At 38.4% G+C, this 13107-nt stretch overlaps 1 protein-coding gene across 7 annotated transcripts in view; it reads right to left on the bottom strand.

Annotated features, from left to right (window-relative positions):
• DIP2C (disco interacting protein 2 homolog C) overlaps positions 1-13107 on the bottom strand; it is a 286321-nt gene that overhangs the window by 112219 nt on the left and 160995 nt on the right. For all 7 annotated transcript variants that reach the window (XR_011489501.1, XM_070472279.1, XM_070472281.1 and 4 more), the window contains one exon: positions 1585-1710. Coding sequence is in view for 6 of the 7 variants with exons in the window: in XM_070472279.1 (XP_070328380.1) it covers positions 1585-1710 (126 nt within the window). In the remaining variant the exon portion in view is untranslated. The remainder of the gene's footprint in view (positions 1-1584; positions 1711-13107) is intronic.

Here is a 13107-nt window from a genome sequence, read left to right as displayed (position 1 = left end):
AACACAAAACAACTAAGTTTTATATTATTTAAGTTTTGTCTTATAAAGTTCAGAACTTTCACTTTTGAAGGCATGAGAAGTTGAAGAGAGGTCCGAATTAGTACCGGACATACCTGATCACATCCCTGAGTTGCAGTATGTGCTGCTATTACCCTCACTGCTTGCAAACACTCAAGACTAAACTTTACAAGACTCCAAAAAGTGCTTTATATATTCAACTATTCTTATTCCACCTTAAATTTCTCTTGTGAACAAAGGGATGTGCCAGGTAACTTAGGTCTGCAGAAAAGAAAGAGTGGCAACCACGCTATGAATAATGTTGGAACAAGAAACACACACACACACATACACACACATAAAATTAAGTAAATTAGGCTCAATCCTTTGTGTTTCTAATAGATAATCTGAACATTTAATTTTGTGCTTCACTTCAGTTTTGAAGATAATATGTGCGTATGTGCATGCTAAGTCGCTTCAGCCGTGACCGACTCTTTGCAACCCTATGGACTGTAGCCCTCCAGGCTCCTCTGTTCATGAGATTCGCCACAAGAACACTGGAGTAGGTTGCCATGCCCTCCTCCAGGGGATCTTCCCGACACAGGGATTGAACCTGTGTCTCTTGTGTCTCCTGCATTGGCAGGCAGGTTCTTTACCACTAGCGCCACATGATATAGATTATAACTATCTGCACAGAGTTAAGTAGAAAAATTAGGTAGTTACATAAAATTCAAGATTAAACAAAAGCAGAAATATAAATGGGATATTACCTTCAACCATTTATATCAGGGGTGGACAGGCCTGTGGACCAAACTCTCTCCCTAAATTCATGACAAACTTTTATTGGCACAGAGCTACGTCTCTCGCTGATATGCTGCCCTTGGCAGCTTTAGTAACTCAGTGGCAAAGCAAGCAACTGTGATACTCAAAAATACTATCTGCACTTTACAGCAAAAACTGATGTCACCAGATTTAAGTAACTGCCTGAAAATGAAAGTTGCTCAGTCGTGTGCAACTCTTTGCGACCCCATGGACTAGACAATCCATGGAATTCTCCAGGCCAGAATACTGGAGTGGATAGCCCTTCCCTTCTCCATGGGATCCTCCCAACCCAGGGCTCGAACCAGGGTCTCCTGCATTGTATGTGGATTCTTTACCAACTGAGCTACCAGGGAAGTAACTGTCTAAATCTTTCAATTCATTCAATTTCTTAACAGAACATTACAACCTATTGATATTTTGAAGACTTGAGAATATGCATACACCAGTCGAAGCAGAGAAGAAATCCAACTTCTCCTGCTGTGAAGACTTAAATTTTATAGGACTTGAACAAAAGTCTGTATCATATTTATGAGTCTAAAATCTTTAAATGCATATTTATATAGACATTATAATGCATACATAATCATGCAAATTTTCCTTCCGAGTTTAATTTAGAGCATATACACTGTTTCTGGACTTCTGGTTCTCAAAAACGTGAATTATAGCACCATGATTTTGAAAGCTAAAGAGACTGCAGTTGCTGGCACTAACCTAATTCTAAGGCATGCTCATCCCTCTATGAAGCCAACTGGGACTGCTGCTCACCTGGGGGTGTGTAGGCGTCCATCGAGGTCTGCACAACCAAGGACCTGCGTTTGGAAGGCATAGGCACTGCCATCTTCCTTTCTTTGTGTTTAGCGAGCGCAGCCTGGACAGCTTCTGTATGGACGTCTGAAACAAAGCGGGAGCTCAATCACTCCATTGTTTGGAGACAGCCCCAAGTTCCCAAGCTTCTCTGCCTTGTTTCTGGTCCTGTGACAGAGTCTATCTTCCTACAGACACTGTCACAAATGGAAGAGTGGGGAAGGAAGGAAAGTAAGTATAAGCCTGACAGTTTGAAAGCTCCAGGAAAAAGGCATTCGAATTCACTTGCAGACTTTTAACTATTCATTTTATTACCCTGGAATCTGTATAATCAGATACTGGATGTAAATCTCTGTGGTGTTATTCTTTCCTTAGTCAGTGGACCTTGATCTTCAAATATTTCTTCATGGGTCACATTTTCAAGCTTCATAATTCATTTCCATGTCTGTTAAGGGAAGTATGTACACCTTACAGACTGTACAGTAATGATTTTAAGCTAACGGTTTCTAAACATCAGTTATGGGGCAGTCCTTATATTAGGTAATCTTTGTATATTAACCCATTACATTAACTCCACCAATCTTTTTTAATGCCTGTTTTATAAGGTAGTGGCCTCAGGACTGGGTGTGGAGAATCAGGTGGACAAGGTACTATCTGTCATGTAGCTCATTTTCTAAAGGGCTAAAGAAAGACAAGAGACTGTCAAATGGGATAGGAATGGAAATCAGACAAAAAGATTGAATGGCTACTTAACTGTGAAGCCAAGGAAGAGATCTCTTACTGGGAAATCTGAATAGTAAGATGAAAATCTCCAAGACAGGGAAAAATCAACTCAAAGGCCCTGCACTGTGAATGAGGGTGGTGCTGGCAAGACACATATAGCACCAGCCAAGGGACCCACCAGGGTGAGGGCTTTGCAGGAGTGGTTGTAAGTCTGACAGGGAAGCATGGGGTTGAGGAGTAAGAGTGGATGAGGGATCGTCCTGGCTGCTGGGAAGGTGCCAGCTAGAGAATGAGAGAGGAGCCAGGAAAGCAGCCAGAAGGCAGCAGTCAGGGTATGACTACACTCACCAACTTCCACACGTTCTATGGAGGAGGCTCTCGTTATTCCCATTTCACAAACAAGAAAGCAAAGGTGTAAAGCTCTCCCAGTGTAACTTGTCAGTGGCAATGACTGGGTGTGAACCAGGTATGAGCACCTCCAGGGCCCACATCTTCACCACTAACCACACTGTTCTCTAAATGCTCCTAAGAAACCCCACCCTGTTAACATTTGAGAGTCAGGGACACAGACTAGCCCTCAGGACAGATGCAGCCTGCATTCTCCTTGTAATAATGTTTCACTGGAACAGAGAGGCATCATTTCTGTGTGTGTCATCTACGGCTGCTTCCATACTGGAAAGCAGGGCTGAGCAGTTGTGACGGAGATCATAATGGCCTAGAAAGCTAGAAACATTTGCTATCTGGCCCTTTACAGAAAATATTTGCCAACAGTTGTTCTAGAGCATATCACATACCAAACACAATGACTTTATTATTTTTTGTTCAGATTCTGTGTGCACTGCTCTTCTCTCCTCATCTAAATTCAAAGTACTTTAAGACAAAAACCCAGTTTCTGGTTACTCTTAAACTCCTAGATTGAAAACTGGTGACTGAATGACTTGACTTTACGTTACTGAACAAAACTAAAGGGCTCATTAACGAGCACACTGGTTCTCCACACATCAAACACTTTGCTTTATATATATCTCCTTCTTAGGTTTTTGGATGTAATTTCAAATGTACAGAAAATAATTGGCAAGGATAGTATAGAGAACTCTGGTATAACTTTTACACAAACTCACCATTTATATTTGACCCCACTGCTTTCTTTACATGAGTTTTTTTCCCTAATCACGTGAAAATAAACTGCAGCTACCATGTTTTCCTATACCTAAATATTTCAACATATTTCCTATAAACAAAGATAGTCTCTTACATAATGTGAATTCTCAAAATTGGGAAGTGTAACAATGATAGACTTTGTGTGTGTGTGCTAAGTTGCTTCAGTTGTGTTTGACTCTGTGCGACCTTATGGACTCAGCCTACCAGACTCCTCTGTCCACAGGATACTCCAGGCAGGAATACTGGAGTGGGTTGATGTGCCCTCCTCCAAGGGATCTTCCAGCAAACAAATCTATGTCTCTTACGCCTACCTGCATTGACAGGTGGGTTCTTTACCACTAGTGCCACCTAGGAAATCCAATGATATACTACCATCATCTAATTCAAACTGCAAGTTCAAATGATGCCAACTGTCCCAGTAACTTCCTTTGCAGTTATTCTGTCTTTCTAGTCTGTGATTCAATCCAGGACCATGGGTGCATGTATTAGATTCTCTTTGCCCTCGTAGATTTGGACCAGTTTCCCAGCTTCTGCATTCCATGAAACTGGCCATTTTAAAGGATCAGTCAGTTCAGTCACTCAGTCGTGTCCGAGTGACTTTTGCAACTTTTGCAACCCCATGGACTGCAGCACACCAGGCTTCCCTGTCCATCACCAACTCCCGGAGCTTCCTCAAACTCATGTCCATTGAGTCAGTGATGCCATCCAACCATCTTATCCTCTGTCGGCCCCTCCTCTTCCTGCCTTTAATCTTTCCCAGCATGGGAGTCTTTTCCAATGAGTCAGTTCTTCGCATTAGGTGGCCCAAGTGTTGGAGTTTGAGCTTCAGCATCAGTCCTTCCAATGAATACTCAGGACTGATTTCTTTTAGGACTTTAAAGGATACAGGCCAGTTATTTTGTAGATTGTCTTCAGCCTGGGTTTTCTGATATTTCCTCATGACTAGATGCAGACCATGCATTTTAGTCTGTTCCCTACTGATGGAGTTAACTTTGGTCCTAAGTTAAGGTGCTGCTATAAAACTCTTCTAAAGTAAAGACGCTATTTTTCCCGCCATGTAATAGTCTGTAAAGAAGCTGCCAACATGATTATGTTTTGAAAATATTCATCCCAAGTCTATGGCTCAACTTTCATACCTTTAATAGTGTGCTCGATGAGGAGAAATTTTTCATTTTCATGAGATTCACTCTTTTATTTTTTCCTCTCTAACTAGCACTTTTTGAATTCTGTCTATGAAATCTGTGCCTAACCCAAGGTTTGGGAAGCTTTATACTTCTACCTTTTACTCTTAGGTCTAGGAATCACTTCAGCTTAATTTTTCTAAGTAGTGGAGGCTGGTGTTTTACACATCTTATTCAATTTTTCAAGTACAACCTTATGTAGAGACTTTCCTTTCCCTATTAAACTGCCCTACCTCCTTTGTCAAATATCACCTGACCATGTGTGTATGGGGATAATTCTGAACTTTCTACCTGGTACAGTAAATCTGTATGTCTAACATTTTTTTAGTTCCATACTATTTTGATTAGTACAGTTGTTGCTTTTATGAGTTAGAATATTATTTACTGGAGCCATACCACAAAGAAATTTATATTTTACTGGTTTTTTAACTGCAGAAAGAAACTTGTAATCACTCTCCCAGCATTTCCAGGTGGTCAGCACAGTATTGTCAACTGCATGCACAGGACTGTGCAACATACCCCAGAAGGCCCCATGCAGCATGGCTACAAGTCTACATCCACCTAACAGCAGATCACCACCTCCCTGTCCCTAAGCAGCCACCATCCAGCTTTCTATTCCTACAAGGTGACTAGTTTCGACACCTCACGTAAGTGGAATCCCACAGTAGGCATTCTTCTGTGACTGGTGTATTACTCAAGGCAAAATGTCCTCAAATATATGCTAGAGAATGTGTCATAAATTCCTTTCAAGGCTCAGTAGCATTCCACTGTATATACACACTGCATTTTCTTTATCCAGTCATCCACTGATAGATATTTAAGTTGCTCCCACCTCCTAGCTACTGCGAATAGTGCTGCTTATAAATATCTGGTTCAAACTCCTGCTTTACATTATTTTGGACATAAAACTGGAAGTGGAATTGATTACTCATATTGGTGGTTCTATTGGGTGGGGAAAAAGTTATCTTTTCGTTAAGTTTGGGGAAGATGAAATTATGAAGTTGCCTGAAAAATGATAGAAGGTAGTGGAACAAAATGGTGAATAAGTTGTTCAATAAAGTTCTAGGTAAGCAACCTAGATGCCCATCAGCAGACGAATGGATAAGGAAGCTGTGGTACATATACACCATGGAATATTACTCAGCCATTAAAAAGAATTCATTTGAATCAGTTCTAATGAGATGGATGAAACTGGAGCCCATTATACAGAGCGAAGTAAGCCAGAAAGATAAAGACTATTACAGTATACTAACACATATATATGGAATTTAGAAAGATGGTAACGATAACCCTATATGCAAAACAGAAAAAGAGACTCAGATGTATAGGACAGACTTGTGGACTCTGGGAGAAGGCGAGGGTGGGATGTTTCAAGAGAACAGCATCGAAACATGTATATTATCTAGGGTGAAACAGATCACCAGCCCAGGTTGGGTGCATGAGACAAGTGCTCGGGCCTGGTGCACTGGGAAGACCCAGAGGGATCGGGTGGAGAGGGAGGTGGGAGGGGGGACCAGGATGGGGAATACATGTAAATCCATGGCTAATTCATTTCAATGTAAGACAGAAACCACTGCAATGATGTAAAGTAATTAGCCTCCAACTAATAAAAATAAATGGAAAAAAAAAGTTCTAGGTAAAAATGAAAAGTCCCATCTTTTACTTAAAAACTAAGGGGACTTTTTGACCAACTCAATATATACACATCACACCCTTATCCATTCATCCGTCAATGGACATTTGGGTTGCTTGCATGTCTTGGCTACTGTAAACAGTACTGCTATGAACATAGGGGTGCATGTATCCTTTTAAATTATAGTTTAATGATCATATTTTCATTAAGTTTGGGGAAGATGAAATTATGAAGTTGCCTGAAAAATGACAGAAGGTAGTGGAACAAAATGGTGAATAAGTTGTTCAATAAAGTTCTAGGTAAAAATGAAAAGTCCCATCTTTTACTTAAAAACTAAGCGGACTTTTTGACCAACTCAATATATACACATCACATCTTCTTTATCCATTCATCCGTCAATGGACATTTGGGTTGCTTGCATGTCTTGGCTACTGTAAACAGTACTGCTATGAACACAGGGGTGCATGTATCCTTTTAAATTATAGTTTAATGATCTTTGTTTCTAATTTCAAATTCCAATTGTTTATTGCTGGTATATAAGTGGCTTTTTATATATTAACCTTATATTCCACAACCTTGCTATAATCACTTATGAGTTTTCGATTTTTACTTGATTCTTTAGGGCTTTCTACATAAAAAAGTCACATCACAACAAACATGTATACTTTTAATTTCCTTCACTTAGCCTATTGCATTAGCTAAGACTTTCAGTATAATGTTGAAAACTAATGATGATGGGACATTTTTACCACGTTGTTGATCTTAGTGGGAAGTCTCACCACCAAATATTAACTGTAAATTTTTTCGTATTCTTCATCAAATTGAGGATGTTCTCCCCTATTCCTAGATTGCTGATAATTCTTATCATAAACAGGTACTGGATTTTGTGAAATGCTTTCTCTGCATCTATTGACAGGGTCATTTTTTTTTCTTTAGATAGATTACATTAACTGATTTTCCATTGTTAACCCAGCTTTGCATACCTGGAATAAATCCCACTTGGTTGTGTTGTGTAATAGTTTCTGTTTTTGGATTTGATTTGCTAATATTTTGTTGAGGAATTCTGCACCTATGTTCATGAGAGGTACTAGTCTGTAGATTTCCTTTCTTTTAATATCTTTGTTTAGTCTTTGTATTAGGTTAATGCTTGCCACATAGAATAAATTAGGAAATATCCCCTCTGCTTTTATCTGCACAAAGAGAATACAGGACACAGGTACAACTTCTTCCATATATGTCTGACAGACTCACCAGTGAACCTATCTGGGCCTGGCACTTTGGAAGGCTATTATTGTTTCAGTGTTTTTAATAGACATAGGCCTATTTAGTTGACCTCTTTCTTCTTGGGTGAGTTTTGGCAGATTGTGTCTTTCAAGGAATGGGTCATTTTCATCTGGGTTTTTGTATTTGTATTCACAGAGTTGTTTGTAATATCCCCTTAATATTCTTTTATTGCCTATGGGATTAGTAGTAATGGTAATTTTTTCATTTCTGATATTAGTAACTTGTGTGTTTTCTAATTTTTTCCTAACCTGCCTACAGTATCAGTTTTAATGATCTTTTAAAAAAACAGGATTTAGGCTTGATTTTCTCTATTGCTTTGTTTTCAATTTCTTTATTTCTCCTTTTATTTATTTTCTTCTTTTAATTTACTTTCCCTACTTTTCCTGATTTCTTAATGCTTCTTGAAGCTTTTCAACTATACCATTCAATGCTGTACGTCTTCCTCTAAGCAATGCTTTTGTTACATCCCACAAATTTTGATCCTCTGTATATTCATTTTCTCTTCAATTCAAAATATTTTAAAAATTCTTAGACTTCTTTGACCCAAATGTTATTTAGAAGTGTGCAGTTTAACCTCAAAGTATGTGGGGATTTCCCAGTTACCTTTCTATTACTGATTTCCAGTTTTAATTCCATTGTGGGCTGAGAATATACCTTGATTTCTACCACTTTCAGTGTTATGAAGTGTTTTAAAGCCCAGAATATAGTCTATCTTGGGGTATCCAGCATGAGAACGTGTATTCTGCTATTGTTGATGTCAATTAAATCCAGTTGATTGATGCCCTAACTGACTTTCTGCCTGCTGGATCTGTCAATTATCAATACAGAGATGTTAAAGTCTTTGTCCATTTATTCTTGTTTTACTGGTTCTTGTCTCACATATTTTTTCATATTTTGTTGTTGCACGTGTACACATTAAGGATTATTATATCTTCTTAAATAACTGACCCCTTTACAATTATGCAATGCTCCTCTTTTCTCTGATAACTTTCCTTGCTCTGAAGTCTGCTCTACATGAAATTAATATAGTTACTCATGCCTTTGAATTAATATTCGCATTGTATCTTTCTACATCTGTGTCTTTCTATTTCAAGTGGATTTCTCATATAGACAATGTAAGTGGGTTCTGCTTCTTACCCACTCTGACAGTCTTCACCTTCTATCTGGTATACTTAGACCACTTACCGTCAAAGTTATTATTGATATACTTGGATTACTATTTACCATGTTTGTTACTGTTTTCTGTTTGTTGCATTTGTTCTTTATTTGTCTTAAACCCTTTTCCTGCCTTTTCTAGCTTTAAGTATTTTACAGGATCCAATTCTTCTCTTCTGGCATATCAATTATACTTCATGTTTAAACTGCTTTCAGTGGTTGCCCTTGAGTTCATAATATATATTTCACAACTAATCTGAGTTCACTTTCAAATAACACTATAACTCTAGCGTGGTACGAATACCTTACAACAGAGTATTTCTAGTTCCTCTCTCCTGTAACACTGTTTTCATTCATTCACTAATTAATATGCTATCATCACCCAAATGTTTATCTGTAAGATCAATTGTGTGTGTTAGTCACTTCAGTTGTGTCTGACTCATTGCAATCCTATGGACCACAGACCACCAAGCTCCTCTGTCCATGGCTTCTCCAGGCAAGAATACTGGAATGGGTTGCCATGACCTTCTCCAGGAGATCTTCCCGACCCAGGGATTGAACTCACATCTCTTAAACTCCTGCACTGGCAGGAGGGTTCTTTACCATTAAGAATAAGAAAAACAAAGGATTTTATCTTCATCTATTCCTTTTCTAGCATTCTTCCTTTCTTTATGTAGACCTGAGTTTCTGACCTATCCACCTTTAGTCAATCAATGAGTTAATTCTTCATTTCTGCTACAGTGTTTCTGAATTCTAGCAATGTCTTTAGTCTTTCAGAGTTTCCATTATCCATGCCCAATTCTGGGGTCAGCAGTTTGCCCAATGACCTCAGTTCTTTAATGCCTTAAACAAAGGTTGCTGGCAGGTCAAGAAACAACAGTTAGAACTGGACATGGAACAACAGACTGGTTCCAGATCGGGAAAAGAGTACTGTCAACCTGCTTATTTAACTTATATGCAGAGTACATCATGCAAAATGCCAGGCTGGATGAAACACAAGCTGGAATCAAGACTGTCAGGAGAAGATTATCAATAACCTCAGATACGCAGATGACACCACCTTCACAGCAGACAGTGAAGAAGAACTAAAGAGCCTCTTGATGAAAGTAAAAGAGGACAGTGAAAAAGTTGGCTTAAAACTTGGAACATTCAGAAAACTAAGATGATGGCATCTGGTTCTATCACTTCATGGGAAATAGATGAGGAAGCACTGGAAACAGTGAGAGACTTTATTTTCTTGGACTCGAAAATCACTGCAGATGGTGACTGAAGCGATGAAATGAAAAGACGCTTGCTCCTTGGAAGAAAAGCTATGACCAACCTAGACAGCATATTAAAAAGCAGAGACATTACTTTACCAACAACGGTCCATCTAGTCAAAGCTATGGCTTTCCCAGTAGTCATGTATGGATGTCAGAGTTGGACTATAAAGAAAGCTGAGCGCTGAAGAATTGATGCTTTTGAACTGTGGTGTTGGAGAAGACTCTTGAGAGTCCCTTGGACTGCAAGGAGATCCAACCAGTCAACCCTAAAGAAAATCAGTCCTGAATATTCACTGGAAGGACTGATGCTGAAGTTGAAACTCCAATACTTTGGCCACCTGATGCGAAGCACAGACTCATTGGAAAAGACCCTGATGCTGGGTAAGATTGAAGGAAGGAGAAGGGGACGACAGCGGATGAGATGGTTGGATGGCATCACTGACTCAATGGACATGAGTTTGAGCAAGCTCTGGGAGCTGGTGATGGACAGGCAGGCTTGGCGTGCTGCAGTCCACAGGGTCTCAAAGAGTCAGACACGACTGAGGGACTGAACTGAACTGAACTGAAGCCTTTTCTTGTGTAAGGATGTGTATGAGGATTTCTGTGCTTCCACCACATGCCCAAGTGGAAACCAAGTCTACATCCTCTATTCCATTTTTTTTCTCATTATTTTCTCACTTCTTCTTGTGCACTCATTCAATTTCTCTTTTCTGGCTTCTTAAGTTAAATCCTTATTTAATTTCCAGGATCTCTTCCTACCTAATATAAGTATTTTTTGATAACTATTGCATCAATGTCTAAGTACTGTTTTGGTGTATCCCATAAATTGATGAATCACTTTTTTTTTTTTTAACCTGAAATACAAATCCTCTTAACACGTCCCTGCTTCAACGAGGAACCTACTCCAACCCAACTACCTATACATATTTCTGAAATCCAACTCTGACTGTGTCTTCTTCTGTTAAATGACGAGGCATAACTATCAAGCTTTATTAAGTTTTCGACAAGCAGACCTTTAAAAACTGTCTTCAGCTGCATCTTCTGCCTTCTCCTCCATTCTTACACAACGTTTGGCACAACCTAGCACAGCACTATGAAAGACAACTTTCTGCTGTGGTGGTGATTTTCCACATCTGCACTGCCCAGTATAGTAGTCACTTGTCTTAAAACGTGGCTAGTAAAAAAAAAAAAAAGCACAGAAACAGAATTTCAAATCTTATTTAATTTCATTAAGTATAAAATTTCTCTTGTGCATACTGTCCGCCATGCTGGATGATTCAGCTTTACACAGACAGAGCTTGTCTTTCACTAGGAATACTAGTGGAGTATGCAGTCTGATTTAAGTCTTCTAAGTAAGAAAATGTTATTTTCTGATTTATACCCCAAAATTGATGAAAACCTTTAAAGTTTTACTTATGGGATTAATGCTTTGATATTTACTGAATTAGAAAGGAAACTGAAAAACTTTTTAAAATACATGACTTCATAATCATGGATTCCACTAGGTGTAAGAATGATAACATCATCATGTCAGGCAGCCTCTGAAAAAACCCACTGTACATTCACAAAAGAGGCAAGTAATGTATTAGTATCATCCTGGAAATGGCTTGTCCTCACAGACTTTCCTGAAAGGGTCTTGAATTGCCCCACAGCTCCCTGTACTCTGAGTTCTTCCTCCAGGAGGAAGACAGCACTCCATGACATTCGAGCTGGAATGAGCACAAGGTAAATAGATGTTTCCTAGGTTTGGTAAATGCCTATTTATTCATTCACTTTCCAAATCAAATTTTAGTTCCCAAAGGAAATTATTTAAAAAGAGAGGCACATCCCACATTACCTTCAAATAAAAGAAATACAGCTAAGCAGCGACCAAGAATTTCTCCCGTGCCATATAATGGATGAGCATTGGAAGTTCTATGTGGAATGTGAGGAGCTGATGTTCTAAAGCATTGTTTTTAAATAACTTGTTTGACATTTGTTCAGGTTATTAGCCAGTGTTCATATTTTGTCTTGTTTGGTGAACCTATTTAATACACACTTTATGAGTTGCACACTTGAGATGTATAATGTCTATTATAAGAAAAAATATAACTCTTCAACTATTATAGTAAGATTAATACTTTTTGCAATTAAAGATATTTTTGACATAAAAAAAAAAAAAAAGAGAGAGGCACAAATTACTCTATAAAGAATTCCAGTAGGAGTTCATTACCATGTAAAGCAATGGGTTTAGAAATGAAAATATATAGCCAAGAGATATTAAGTCTGTGGCTATATGGTTGACCAGACTGACTATTAATTAGGTCAACTGTCTAAAGGATAACAGAATTACCTCTTGGCTGATAAATTCGGTCATTGAAACAACCAAAGTAATTCTACTGCAAGTGGTCAAAGAATTTTAGAAAGCAAAACATTCTGAGAGTCACAAAACCTTTTCTCTTAAATGTCCTATATCTTCTGTGCTGGTACAGGAGAAAATAAAATCCTGAAACATGTACACTCAAAACAGATTAAAACAAGCTTCTAAGATTTTATACCACTTAAAAAAAAAACAATATATGAGCATAAACTCTAAAAGAAAGTAACTTAGCATTGAAATGCCTAAATTAAGAAAACTAATTAGAGTATTTTAAAACCAGGAAACAGCAGATAATGACATAGCAAAGGAGACTATCAAATGAGCCCAGGGATGCCCCAAAGGCCCTCCTTAGTTTTCCTCTAGGGTGGATATCATCCCATATGATGGTGGCACTGAGTCAGTTAAAGAAAATGAGAACACAGCTGAGCTTTCAAAAGCACATGGAAAGATCCTCTGGATATGTGTGCTCCTTAAAACTAAGCAGTCATTATTTATTCAAAATTGAGAGTGTAAATTAAAAAAAAATTTTTAAACTATATATGGAATAGTATTTTTCACATCTTACATGATAATTGAAGGAATACCTGAACTATTTTTCACATATTCTCTACATAGTAAGTAAATAGCTGGGGCAAATTCCACCACCTTTAACCTACAAATGGGAAACTGAATTCTGGAATGGCAGACCCAGAGAGGATCATCTATACAGCTGTACAACCTAGACAT

This window comes from Odocoileus virginianus, chromosome 9 (genome assembly GCF_023699985.2).
Source record: "Odocoileus virginianus isolate 20LAN1187 ecotype Illinois chromosome 9, Ovbor_1.2, whole genome shotgun sequence".
Classification (NCBI taxonomy): Eukaryota; Metazoa; Chordata; class Mammalia; order Artiodactyla; family Cervidae; genus Odocoileus; species Odocoileus virginianus.
This window is presented reverse-complemented; position numbering and strand designations above follow the sequence as displayed.